Genomic DNA, 13,797 nt, shown 5'->3' with positions numbered 1-13,797 from the left:
CACAGTGACACTTGATTGAAATTTGAGTCGGCAGATGATCGCTGCAGCTTCAGATGTGTTAAGACCGTCTTTTCAGTATGTGCTTACAGTTCAATCCGCTAGTTGGCACGGGCGTGAAACCATTGCGACGCTGAATCATCGAGCATTAACATAGACGGTGTGATACGCTAAAAGTGTGCTCAAAGTTTTCGCTCTGTTGTTGAATAAAGTTGCTGCAAATATCGCATAAACCGCACATGCCAGCTTCTCTATCTTTGCCTGTTTATTTCACTGGCAAGGCCCCTCTCCTCTTTTGAAGCATTGCGCATGTACGAGTTGCAGTGTGCGCTCTGTCGTCGTAGCAGTTCCCCGTCGTGGCGACGATGTTTCGGTCAACAGGACACCTGACGGCATCATCGGAGACAGAAGCGAGGCGAAATTCTCTTTTCCACTGAACGTGTCTGTCTAATTCGCAGCGCACCCCTGGTAATGCATCTCGCATATTGTGTCGCCTAGGCTTTGTTGGTCTGTCCATGAAGAACAAGCTGGGAGGCTCCAGGGAAACCCCACGCCAGGTGTAACTGCCTTACGGATGGTGCCGATAGTATCTTGAGAGTTAGCAATTCCTTGTGGTCCCTCAAAGTAGCAGCTGCTATTGACCGGCTTCACCCTTCGAGTAGTCGCGTGAAAAATAGTACCGACAGAACGGACCACGTGCTCGAACGTTTTTTCTGTAGGCACTACGATGGGGTCACCCTCCTTTCGAATGTCCCGCCAGAGGCTGGAGGGCGTGATGCGTTGGGGATATGCTTTTCTGTACATTATGGACTCACTTCTCTCTCTCCTCGGAGTTTACTCCCTGATATATTTCGTCTTGAGGGTAAGTTTTCGCAGCCAAGGACGGCCACCGGGAACAGGAGCGAAAGGGAAAACATATAGCGGGCTAAGGGCAGTGCAAAACATGCCTCAGTTAGATACTTCACATGCCAAGGAATCTGCCCAGCCCGGTGCCTGCCTGGCTGCTCGCAGGTCCGTTCCTTCGACGTGGACGGACGGCCCGCAATTTAGACTTCTACAGTGTGTGCGAGCGAAAATCACAAAGAGGGGATCGACGCGCCAAGGCTCCGGCTCTTTGACAAAGCTCAGTGTTATATTCCAGAGGCCCCAAAGTTTCGACCGTTTTTTTTCGAAGTCGTGATGATATGGTGTTCAAACGTTCGGACTGTCAAGGCACTTTATACGTTTGTGTTGACTGCCTCTTCGATTACGCGTAGGTATGCAGTTCCCCGTCCGTAGAGGCCGCATCGCTGACGCCTTCCTGGCCCATGGCCAATGAAACGAATTTCTCTGCCGACAGCAGTCGGCCTCTCCTGTCCAGTCCTTCTCTACGGCAGGAGCTGGCCCTAAGTGATGGCGCTCTGGGCGATGAGGTGCACTCAAGTTGGGACGCTGCGATTGAGGTCGGATGCATTGCAAACTTCATATTTCTAATCAGTGCTCTTCTGGCGAGGGAGGCAGCTAGCTTGTCAGTTACGAGGGCAAAGCACTACGTCAGTACAGAGGCATCAGATGATAATCCTATTAGGAGAGCCTGGCGGCTTGTCAGATTGCACAGGTAAGCGCGTGGGTATCCCAGTATTCAGCGAAACACCACATGTGTCTGGTGATTTCTGGAACATGCTTTTGGCAGCATACACGCCAGGAGAGAAACATTCTGTCCTCACTGTGACTGCCCGCCGAGCATGTGTGCCCCGGCCACGTATACCGACGAGGCTGAACGTCCACGTCAAAAGGTAACTAACGGTACACTAATTCGTCTTCATATGCGATCAAATGTGCTTATACAGGCTCGTCGGGAAGCTGCTCTTTGGCGTCCTGATACTTTCCTGGGCGTCTTACGTGTGGCGGGCAGCCCAGCTTTGCTCGGGTCACTTGGACGGGGGAGAAGATTGGGACTACTGCTATGCCTCCTATAGTGCACTTTCTGGACCTCATTCGTTCTGTGTCACTTTCATTCATTGCATCGTGCTACCATATCTCGTTCTCAAGTTGCTGCCTGACGAGCCGACTGATCTCTAACTTTCTTTCCATCTACTCCAAGGCTGGAGGCGTCCTCCCGTCGAATACGTTTTGTAATTTCTGCTTTAGCGGATAACCATCAGTGGGACAAATGCGCTGCGCATGGCCCCGGATTCTACCGTTGCTCTGATGCTTCCTGCAAGAACTTAGTCCGTGTATCTGAGCGTCAAACTGTGCTGCATTACAAAGAAATGGCTTCAGATCGCTAGATTTTCTGCATTTCAGAGCCGGTGATTTTTAAAGTACTTGACAACTGATAATCACACTTACAGGCACATGCCACGAGTGAGCACATTTTTTCGATTCCTGACGCGCGATGAGAAACGCCGCTGGCGAGGGCAATTCATACTCTGGATAGTCCACGTACTGCTACCGGACAACGGCGGGGATCCTCTGTGAACCAGATGCGTGCACAAGAACTCTGGCTGAGGCAGTGAGCTAATCTGCACCCGTATGCGGGGACAAAGTCGGGGCGTTACGTAGCAACAAAGAAAGCTGCTACGTCCATGGATTGTCTTACACAATCTTGTCCCTCGCTACTATGTTATCTGCATCCCGGGAAAATGGCAACCGGGGGAATCTGGGTAAGCGGTAAGGAGGCGGTGGACTCCGGAAAAGCTGCTAAGGCTCGTGCTGGTCTCGGTCACCACGACATCGATAAACAGTTCATCAGCGAAGAAAACAAGTGAAGTACAGATTTTATTCTTCAACGAGGTTTTCCTGAGTTCAGAATTTTTGCAGACAGTTAGCAGTCAGTCATCAACAGCCATGGTCTCTTCAGGGTCAACGCTATGGAGCGATTTGCCGAGGCCAAGCGCCTGCAGCTCTGCGTCGTGACGCTTTCGCATTGACGATATCTTCTCTTTTATTAGTTTCCCAAGCTTCTTGCGTTCTTCTCGCTCTGCAACAACTTTTTTCCGCAGCTTCTGCCTTTGTTTTTTCAGCTGGGCGACTTCGCTCTTCATTTTCCGCCACTCCGCTGCTTGCCTCTAAAAACAAAATTGACACTGGGAGTTCTATAAGTAACACGGGGAGGGAAGGACTGACTGCGCCATGCACATAACCACAGTCGACACTAACGGGCACGGCGAGCTCAATAACCCGATGCTGGCATGAAAAGATTACACGGCAGCATCCTTCTCTCCAGGAAATGGCCATGCAGCGTTCTGTTCTGGTGGAAACCGACTTTGGCAAACCTTCATCGACACGTCACCGGTCTAGTAAAATCGAGCAGATGACGAGGAAAACAATAGCGAACCTACCTTGTGAATCTGCCTGCCTCCTGTGCCAGGCTCTTCCGCATTCTCGCTGGTGCCAACCACCTGTAAAGGAGGCATTCCAACACAGCAACGCCTAATCAGAAGCAGACAGGACTCCATGTGTGTGTACGGAAGTCTTTAGGCTACAACCGTTTTTTGGAAGGGGCTGGCATCTCGATATACTTGTGGTATGAGATGGGAACCGTCGTCTGTCGCACCGCTCGCGAAGAACACCGGGTGTATAAAGATGAGAGCGTTTTCTCTTGAGGAGGGAAGTCACCCACAGTACGGGAAAGCGAGACCACCGGCGAGATAGCTTCTGGAAGGTATGTCTCCCAGTCTCAAAAAATCCGCGATCAAAGGTAGAGGTACGATGAACTTGGCCTAAGAGGCCAGTTTTCAAATATACCTCTCGAACGAAATATCACTCCGAAGTGGCCGTCATGCAGAATGAAGGAAAGCGTTTAGATGTCGATGCCCGCTCTTACTCCATTGTTTGGTTTATCGGACAGCTTCGAGTCGTCGATAGCCTGGTCGTGGTTCGAGTCCTCCGCGTCTCCCACCATGGACTCATCGACCTCGTAAGGCGCCGCCCTGCTTCCTCTGTTCTTACGTTGCTTCTTTGCCTTCCCCATTTCGCTGTTCTGTGGCCTATGGCTTGTAAGACGGACAACCGAGCTACCCAAAATCTACGGCCGATTTGCGCGCCGCAATGTGGGGCCCCTTTTCGTACAGCGGCCAGCGGCACGATTCGCGCCTGTAGAAAAAAATTCATGCCCCTGGAAAAGGCATGGAAAGATTGTGATGGGTATGAAAGAAAACAAAGCAAAAACAAAGCAAACGCCACGAAGTCAGACCAACGTACAATAGTTACAACGCACAGCATCGTGAGACTGGCTGATGAATGGCATCCATCCCAAGGGAAATACGGCAAGAAAGTCAAATTGCTGCATGCGACTGCAAATTTTTTTCAACGTCACGCATGCACACAACGTAAAAAGTGCTGCGAGGTACTGGCAAGCCAGGAGAGCGATGGAAGGCGAGCTGAGACGACAGGATACTGTAAAACAAGAGGTACAATGATTTCGGTAAAGGAAGTTGCGTTTCATACTGTAGTGGGCAGGAAAATAACGATAACGAACTAACTGGCTGGGTGGACTCTTCACATCTTCATGCGCCGTACAGCGAATTCGTGTCCGGCAGCTTGAACCACGCCGTGGAGCCTCAGGGCTATAGGAGAGGTGTATTCCACAAACATTACATGATCGAACAGTTCATAGTCGAAGCGGCATCACGACTTTTTGCTCCGTCTGCAAACCACACTGTGGATGGGGCGGTGGCGTCAGCCCCATAGTTGACCGTAGTTGAGATATCGCTTGTACGCAAAACAGGTTTTGTGCACTATGGGTGTTGGGAAGAAAAGCAGATGCTGATATAGATAGATGGTGGTTCACAATATATCTACCCTAGTTCATATTTAGGGGCCGCAGTGCAATAGAAAAGGCGATACGTGCCTGTAGACTCGCCATGTGCTGGCACGAGTCGGGCTCCTTCGCGCACTGACCACTCTTATTACTAAGTTGTCTTCTCATGTACGGCTTTCTTCCGTCATGCATCAGCCATCTTGTCCTCCCACGTGGCAGAGGCGGTCGTGGTATGCTCTCCATTTGGTGGCTTATCTCCCTTGCTCTCCTCGTCTCCTAGGTTCGTTCTGTGCCCTTTCTGTGTGCATATCTTCTCTTTTCAACGTACTTTCTCCCTTCGCCGTTCTCTTTCTTCTACCGAAACGTGCGTGATTCCCTTTTCCAGCTGTGACTCGGCGCCGTTTGCCTCGAGTAAGAGCCTATGACTTCGATGTTTTGGTCAGATACCTTCACGTTTATGGTGCTAGGTCTTTCATCGGGGTGGTAGCTGAAACGCTATATATATGTTCTATCAATGTGACTCACACTCGATAGGGGATTTGGATTGAAACGATCATCTGATCCGCATTGACTAGTTTCGAATGGTAGGCATATGCAAGTGCGACATATTAGTGGTCACTTGGGCGATATTGCTGGCAAAACTGAAAGTAATGCAGGCAAGGTCAAAAACGCGGAACTGCGTTGCACAGTTTGCATATGACCACCATTCGTAGAAGCTACTGACTCTCGGAAAGTTTTGTTCCCCTCCCCACAGCGGATTCGAATGCAGTTTCCTGTTCACTGTTTTGTACCAAGGGGTCTGTTGTGGAATTCCGTAAGACGGCGCCTTCTTGGTGACCCTAAAGCACGGGAACACCCGCCGTTCATATGGGGGTCTTCTATCGCGGAGATATATCAACCGAAGCAAATATTTCAATGCGCAACGCAAAAAAGTACACTGAACGGCACTTTTCTGCAGGCAGTTTGGTGACCTCTGTGTCAACGCCACGGAACAACCCCTGGTAAATGCGCCTCCGCTTTTTCAGACAGTCCATGCATTTAGAACCGTTCTTGCTTCACAAACGACTCTCTACACCGGTCGCTCCATTTCGTTGACGTCGCATGTCAGAGCTCTCTCTTCAGCAAAAAAATGTAGCTCTGATGATACCTGCGAACTCTGCAGGCGCAGGCTGTAGGCCAATGTCACAGAAAGACTTTTGTAGAAACATAAATAGCTGGCCGCTCTGTGGGTTGGTAGCAAAGGCTCGAACCACAACGGTGTTCAACTGCACGGTGACCTGGGTTGTGCCGCAGACTAAGACTGTGAATCCACGACGTCAAGCGGTGAAACGTCAGAGCAAAAACGAGGTCTGAATTGACAGGACATGAGCCAGTACAATGGCTTGTTTTTGCATGATTTCCTGCGTCAGCTTCTTCAATGCAACGTCTGCGGTGGTAAGACACCCCATATCAATAAGTCCAAACTGTCTCCTTCTTGATTCATATTTTCTTTCTTTTTCTGTTCAACCGAAGCCCCTCCTTCCTTCAGCAACGGATTGCCATGCGGTGCACTCGTGAGGGAGTGTTTTGCCCAAGTAAGCAGTATTGCACCGGCAAGGTCGTGCCTTGGAAAACACGTACACAAAGCCAAACTGCTATTCTGTCCTACAAAACGCATTCATCCCAGCGGCGGCTACCCAGGTGGCATCCACGGGGGCCCACATTCTGCCGGAAAACTCATGTGTACTGGTGCCGGTGCCAATAGCAGGGAAACAGTTAGCAGCCAAGAAAGTTCAGGGCCAAGGATCGATGGACGGCGGCCGCGAAAAGAACATAATTTCAATAAAGGAATAACGAATGCTTTTTATTTTCGCTCGACGCGATGCAACATCGAGTGTGCAGCACACGTTGTGGTTCGTATGGACGCTGTCGTGGCACGCCGAAACAAAAAAGTCTACACTAGTCTGCCTTTCGCCTTTTATCGTTCCGCTTGATTATGGCAATAACGATTCAGGTAAAAAGAGGTCACAACAACCATACGCCCTTGTGTTCGCCGTCTGATTCTTGCTATGTCGCTGCCGCATTTGCGTTCTAAACGCAACCTCTCCAGTCCGTGGTGTGCCCCGCAGACACTGGTGCACAGCCTGCTAAAGTGTATTGACCTTTCGCAAATTTAAGATCAATGAATGTGGAGGTCTCGGTCCCTATGAGTATTGCTGTACATGGGCCTTCTTTAAAACTGTGACGAGGTTCCTCTTGCCCCGCGGCCACATTGACGGCGCTGCGCTGCAAGAGCGAATTTTTATCAACGAAAAGCCTGCAACGACGACTGACGACTACAGCGATAACGCCCGCGAAGAGTTTTGGTGGATGCGCACTACGTGACCACACTTCAGAGGCAGGGCCAGGGAGGTAAACTTGCGTGTTTGATGCGACGTCTACAACACACGCACAGCGGGCCCGAAAAAACTAAATCCGGGGGCAGAGTACGCGAGGTCGTCACCCCCAGTGCGGCCAGTGTAAGAGTTGCGAAGCAGCTCATACCAACCGCCCCTCACTGTGCTGGACAGAAAGGGCTTTTTGTGACCGAATCCCGCGCAACCTACACCAATCTGAGGATGATCAGCGCCGCAGCGAGCTGGAGCACACTCTTCACCCCATAGCACTAAAATGTGCCACCGGGCATGTCGTCCTCTGTACTACCCTATCTCAAGAAATTACGGCATCAAGCTGCCCCCGTAGTCTCGTCAGGGGCAAGGTTATGCTGGAGGCAGCATCAAGCCACTTGTTCCTGGGGCACAAACCTAGAAATAATAATTCTCACCTGACCGACAGTCAGACGAAAGAGAGACTCCAAGGAAACCAGAGTATTTTGTTTGAATTGCAAGAGAACAGAGTGGCACTGAGCGCCTGCAAAACGCTCGGCGGAAGTCTACAAACCGATGCTGGGCGAGCAGGAACAAGATCGAATGAACAGAGCCCCCGCAGAATATGTTCGTTCGCTTGCGGCACGTGACAGGATGGATCGAACCCGCAGCTGTCTGTATATGTGAATCGGTAGTCTTCCACATATTCTGTGATGCTCATGGTCACATACCCTTTCTGCCACTGTGCGTAGAAACAACAGCTCGCCTGTAAAACGCGTGTGTTTGTCATCAAGTGCAGTAACCATGATACCTGCTTTCGGGCAAATGAAATGACACCGGGCCCCCCGTTTGAGAAGTCTCGCTCTACCTAGAATGCAAACTGGACTGTCGCAGGTGAAGGCGATTCACTCGCGTTTTTCGATTCTGTCTCTCAAAGCAGCAAGAGTCATAAAACAGGTATCGTTTTTTCAGTTACGTCTCATATATCAAGTGGTGAATTAAAGAGACAATTCAAGAGGCAACGATAATGGCCAGCTATCCAACCAAAGATGAAGACGAAGTCTGCATCAGCGAAGAGTCCAGCGAACACGGATCCCCTGAACCATCCTCGGGTTTCATGCCCCCGATTGCCACGCGTAATCGTCCGCGGATTTCAACATGCGAAACCGCCCATGTGGAAGCTGTGACTGTGTTCGAGCTTTTCGACTGGTCGTGTGAGGAGGGGAGTGAAACGGAATCAGATTCCTCTGACGAACAGTACGTCCACGAGCATGGAGCTACTGACCCGAGAGCACCTGATAAGGTGCCTTTGGTCCCGATCGAAGAAATACCTTCTGAGCAACAGTCGGCGTGTGCAGGAAAAAGCACACAGAATGCAGAGGCTTCCGAGCGGGACGTGCTTCTACCAGAAGACTCCGCAGAAGCAAACGCTGATCTGGAGGCCTGTTTCGTCTTTAGAAGATGTCCCTGTGGCCAAAGCCTAGGCCACGAAGAGAGAACGTATGGGAAAAGGAAAAGGAAATTACGTTCCTGGCGCGATAGCTAAATGCCGGTTTCAATGTTCCTCGGAACACCATCGTGCTGAGGTCGGGGGACGCCTCACATATTCTACTTCTTCCGCCGGTCCGCAGTAGCAGGAGACTCACCAACCACAGCGACGTTTTCCACAGTGTGAAAGATAGCAACTTCTGCTGTAACACTGCAACACTATTTTGTGTTGAGCGACAGGAATGCCAGCCGTGGACTTCCATGGGGAAATCCTCTTTTCTCTGAAGCGTCTATCCCTTCAAATCCCTACGCATCAGTTACCAGGCCTTTGGACTCTGTAAAATGAATTTCGGAACCTCTTTATGTGGTGTGTCTCCTGTAGGATGCGGTGGTTGATTCTGGCCGGTTTCTGCTGCTGCATCCCTTGGGGCATAGGTTCGTCATTAGCTACGCGGTATCCATTACCCTGTCATGACAGTGGACACAGGCGCGAAGCCTGATAGTCGAAGGCTTACACCATCGGCGCTTCGTTTTATCGAGCGCAGTCATCCTGCAAGAATCTTTTGCACTGGGTGGTACAAGACCAGTTACGACTGGCTAGCAATACCGTTCCACCTTCAGCCAGCGCTTATGATTCTTCACTCATCAATATGGGCAATCCCCACCGCTGAGCGATTCACAAAAATCCTGGATAATGGGTGCCTTTCTTTCAGGCATGTACCTTGGCCTGTTCACAGAACGCAAGAAGGATCGCGGTTTAAGGCTCGTAAGGGAACACGGCAGTGGGGGAGTCGGCCGTCAATGAAAATGCTGCAGTCTTGTGCCACTCTTGGTTTTTTGCTGAGACGAGCTTGAACGTATCCAAACCTACATCATTTCAGATAGGCTGTCTTTCGGCCGACTTTGCTGCGCTGCGTCTGCGATTCACAGCTCGGGAAGCTTGCGGCGCTTCTCTGGGCGATTGCATGGGTGGTCTTCATTGGCCTTTGCATTCTGGTTGTAATCACTATTATGAAAGGTACGACGGGCTACACGGCTACACGGTTATGCTATGGGTTTTGTTCTACGATAGTGAACAGTTAGGAGATCGTTATAAGAAAACGGGGTAACAACAGCACTGGCTTTAAAGCGCTGAGTGCATCAGGACACTGCGGATGTGCATAGCTTCCCGTGGAAATCAGGTGGCAGTAGATCGTCCTCAACCGTAACGATTGGGCACTTGGAGAGATTAGCTGGTTACCATGCTCTGGCTGCATGCTTTTATATGGATGGTTGCTTCGAATGAGCTATCCATTCTGAGAATGGCAGGAGGCAAAATATGATGCGTCGCTCGTGCCAGGCAGTGAGCGTTTTCCACAGCATGCACTACTAACACAACGTAAGAAAATGACAATTTTTGCTCTAGTCGAAAGTACCCATGTTACTCTATGGACAGCTCTGATGTACCATTGAGGAGAGGAAGTCCTTTGGTGTCTGGCTTCAGGAGATACCCAGATACTGATGCCTGTAAAATGGGACAGTCCGTATAATATGCGCCAGACCACACGCTGCGGGACACCCGCAGAATCAATCAAAGTTGAGCATGAAGCCAGTAGGTAATTCTCGCTTGTCTACTTAACAAGCTTTCACAATGCGCTGGATTTGCAGTCCTGGTTAATTCTACGGCACACAAAACGCTCGTTTGCGACCCTGCCTCCCAGCGATGTCTTTGCAACGAAGTATGCCTTATGAGCACACCAGAAATGTGTCTGAGAGAATGCACGCCGCATTCTATAACGCTCATCAGCGTTGTTGGTGGTGCTGGTGCTGGCGCTCAGTGACGCATGGTCTCAGCGAAAAAACGTACGGGACAGTGGCGTTCATGGGTCTTATGCCTGCGAGAACGTGGTCAGATGCTGACCTCCTCGAGCGTAAGTAACAAAGATGGTACTGATCATACTAGCATCTGAGTAGTAGTTTTCTCTCGCTGTTGATACGAGTGACAACAGTGCCTATTACGCCTAGAACATAGCCGATGTGGAATAAGCACCGAAACGTACCTCTACGACAAACATCGAGTGCAAGCTACACAGGCGCTTCCCACTGGCAATTTAAGACGTAAATTCATAAACATATGTCCCATCCGTTTCTTCTGCCTACAGACGTGTACAACCTCGGCTTTGACGCTATCTCCATATCGCCGCCTGGCATCGGTGACACGACAAATATTACTGCCCAGAAGGGAGGGTTTTACACGGACGAGAATTTCCTTAGTCAAGTCCTTGAGTCTTGTCTCGACATCCGACTGAATACAACCGTGTTCGTCTCCCACAGCAACATCGTCACTCGTCAGTTCTTCTTTCCTCTCCTCATGGTATCAGGCCACACAAGACCACGTAATAATAAATCTCTAATAGTGTGGTGCCCTGCGGAAAGGCAGTTGGTTTTCTAAGCGAGAACACAAAGCCAACAAAAGCAGTTGGAACCTGACAAGTGTCAGGGCATGATTCTATATCTGTTTCACTGTTTTGAGGACTAAGCGGTTCGCGGCAGCATTCTGTTCCCACATACGTCATAGGCTTGCAGTGTTATCGATTCGAAACACCCAGTAGCTCTCAGATCTAACTTATCCACCCGCTGACACAACATGTTGAGGTGAAACTGTCAAATGCTCTGCTCAAAATGGTGCAAAGTAAGGAACACCGAAATTGCCTTCTATGCGTGCCTTCTTTTCACCGCTCCTCACCCCATGAGTGGGAGCAAGAAGTAGTCATGGTCTTATGACTATTTGAGTGTATGCGTAGTGAGCTGAGAGTGACCTAACGCCCTCGTAAACTGCAAGTGGTTTAGAGGGTAACTGGAGAGGTTCAGTCACCAGGCTCTCGGTACAAGGCATTATTCCAGCTGCGCAACTTCACGTCTTCCAGGAGGTGCTCTGTTCTCTATTCTGTACTCTTGCAGCACCAGCCGCTGTTTGGCTTCGTACTCTTCGACACGTACACTGGAGACGAATGGATTACAGAAGTGAACCCGATGATGAATGACCATGAGTTCTACATGCCAAAGACACGCAACTACCGAGTAAGGCCTTCCACGGTGATAACGGGATTTGTACCGGCGTTCCACCACGTTGTGTCTGCTGCTCTAACCGCTGTGGACCTTGACAAGCGAGAAAGAGTGACTTCGGCTGGTGCGAATTCAGACGACGTAAGAATTTAACTGTGTACCAAAAGAAAAAGCGGAATCTGCGTGCATGTATATATATATATATATATATATGTATACTTTATGATAAATGTTGCATGGATCTGAGACGCGTACTAACTAGCATGGGGCTCGCTTGAGTTTTTCTTTTGCCTTGGTGTTTTCTCAGTATGTCGGCACTCGTCGACTTTCCGAGAATGCTGGTAACCCAGGGGAGTTCATTCACAACCACGTATGTCAGACCCCACGGGTCCCCGTGCGGAGTTGGGCTTACCTACGAACGAAGAAACAACAGATGGCGGTCCTCTGTTCTACGTCGTCTCACCTGTGTGAACTGTTACCGCGAAGCTAACAGAAAACGTTCAGTGAGGGGCAGATATCAAGGCAGTCTCACTTTAGTTTTGAGGAACGCGGCAGCGCGTACCATAGTGCGCGTCAAAAACACTGTGCACCTGATGGGTAAAACTGGGAACTACTTAACGGACTTTTATGCCGAACGAAATAAAGTCACGTTACCTTTTTGTTGCCGCACCGTCTTCGAAGCCCATGCCCGACGGTTTGTCTTCGTTCGACCGACCTTGGAGATAATTTGCTGTGCTGTCAACTTACTGTTTCAGGTGCCACAGATGCTTGAGGCTTCTGCGAAAGGACTGCGGTTGCGATATTCGTCAAATCAGACGTTTTTATTGCCAACAGATTCCGCTGCAGCAAGCTTTCCGGTCATGCCTCGCGTGCTACAAGCTACTCAGTGCATCGCCTCTCCCACGGATGATACAGATCAAAATTGGGATAATGATGAGCCGGATCTCTTGGGCCCATTCCAGTTCTTCAAGGGAAAGTACAAAGTAAGATGTCCGGCCTTGCGGTTGGTCCTCAGAATTCTGGCAGCGCCTTCTTCCGGCGTGAACAATCCTCGCACTCCCGGGATGCCCGCGGTGTGGCGGTGAAACACAGCCTCCAAGTGACATGAGAAGAATGCAACGATGTAGCCAAGCAAACTAGAGTGCAACTGAATAGATGGCCTCTCGACCACGGGGGAGTCTCATCTGTGCCAGAAACTGTTTGGCTGAGCTGGGAGTGCTTTCTCACAGGCGACAAGTGATTGATAGGAACCTGTCTCTTACCCTACTCTGTTTGGAATCAGGTTCCAGGTTGGGGAACAAAGGAGCAAGCACTTCTCACCCATCCTCTCGACCCACCTCCCAGCGATAAGAAGTCCTTGTTGTCTTTGATATCATCTGGAAAGCTGGCGGAGGAGGCGGATTCCACACGGGCAGCTGACGAGGAGCGGGCGGCTCGGATCCGGGAGATCCCAGTAGAGTATTTCGATGAACTGAAAGTTGCGCTCAGTGAATTTCTTAACGAAATCAAGGACCGTGTCGACATCGATGACTACCATCCAGATCGCTTACCCGTCGTCTTGAGAGAAGACCGGAAAAAAGAATATATACGCGCCCGCGAAAAAACGACGATTATCTCGAAAAGCAACATCTATTGTCTCTCGTCGGAGGCTTCAAAGTTTCCCTCTGGTTCTTCACCACAGCGCAGTTTCCAGAGCAGTGAGAGGAAGGCGATGGCTCATTCTGGGACATACGGTACAGCAGAAAAGGTGTTGCGTCCGTCAAGGCCCCTGCCGCAATTTGGACCAAACGAAACTGAAGCTGACGAAGAAGAGTTACTTTTGCTGTCCCCGCGGCTTCGAGGGACGGATGCGCACGAACGCGTTCCCACAATCCTAAGGAAACTGCCTTGGGAGCATCTCGGACCCCCTGCACCTGCCGTTCATCCTGAAAGATTCTCTGCTCCTCAAAAAAGGAAACTCAAGAAATATTACGCTAAACTTGACCGTAACAGAGCGAAACAGGCCGCAAGTAGGCAAAAAACGTCAGCAGAAAAGCTGGAGGGTCTAAAGAACAGGACGTAATTCAATGAAAAGGGAAAACCGCTGTGGAGCGATTGAAGAAACTATCCGTAAGGGAGAGGGCCAGTTCCGGAAAAGCCTCTGACCATTCACCTGAAATAAATCCCTCCTGCACCTTT

General features: G+C 50.1%; 3 protein-coding genes across 3 annotated transcripts; 2 read left to right on the top strand and 1 right to left on the bottom strand.

The window, feature by feature from the left end:
• Positions 1-724: 724 nt before the first annotated feature.
• NCLIV_055620 (hypothetical protein) lies at positions 725-2,058 on the top strand (the record flags this gene model as incomplete). The annotated part of the gene is made up of 3 exons (XM_003885116.1): positions 725-859; positions 1,254-1,594; positions 1,827-2,058. The coding sequence occupies 3 exons, from the start codon at positions 725-727 to the stop codon at positions 2,056-2,058; spliced, it is 708 nt and encodes a 235-aa protein (XP_003885165.1).
• A 752-nt stretch (positions 2,059-2,810) lies between these two features.
• NCLIV_055610 (conserved hypothetical protein) lies at positions 2,811-3,952 on the bottom strand (the record flags this gene model as incomplete). Its single annotated transcript, XM_003885115.1, has 3 exons — positions 2,811-3,047; positions 3,321-3,380; positions 3,806-3,952. 3 exons carry the CDS (start codon positions 3,950-3,952, stop codon positions 2,811-2,813), a joined length of 444 nt encoding a protein of 147 aa, XP_003885164.1.
• A 4,161-nt stretch (positions 3,953-8,113) lies between these two features.
• Positions 8,114-13,681, top strand: NCLIV_055600 (hypothetical protein; the record flags this gene model as incomplete). Its single annotated transcript, XM_003885114.1, has 10 exons — positions 8,114-8,343; positions 8,957-9,009; positions 9,288-9,340; positions 9,505-9,592; positions 10,392-10,484; positions 10,716-10,927; positions 11,515-11,634; positions 11,927-11,993; positions 12,466-12,602; positions 12,902-13,681. The coding sequence occupies 10 exons, from the start codon at positions 8,114-8,116 to the stop codon at positions 13,679-13,681; spliced, it is 1,833 nt and encodes a 610-aa protein (XP_003885163.1).
• Positions 13,682-13,797: the final 116 nt, after the last annotated feature.

This window comes from Neospora caninum, chromosome XI (assembly GCF_000208865.1).
Source record: "Neospora caninum Liverpool complete genome, chromosome XI".
In the NCBI taxonomy this organism is placed as follows: domain Eukaryota; phylum Apicomplexa; class Conoidasida; order Eucoccidiorida; family Sarcocystidae; genus Neospora; species Neospora caninum.
This window is presented reverse-complemented; position numbering and strand designations above follow the sequence as displayed.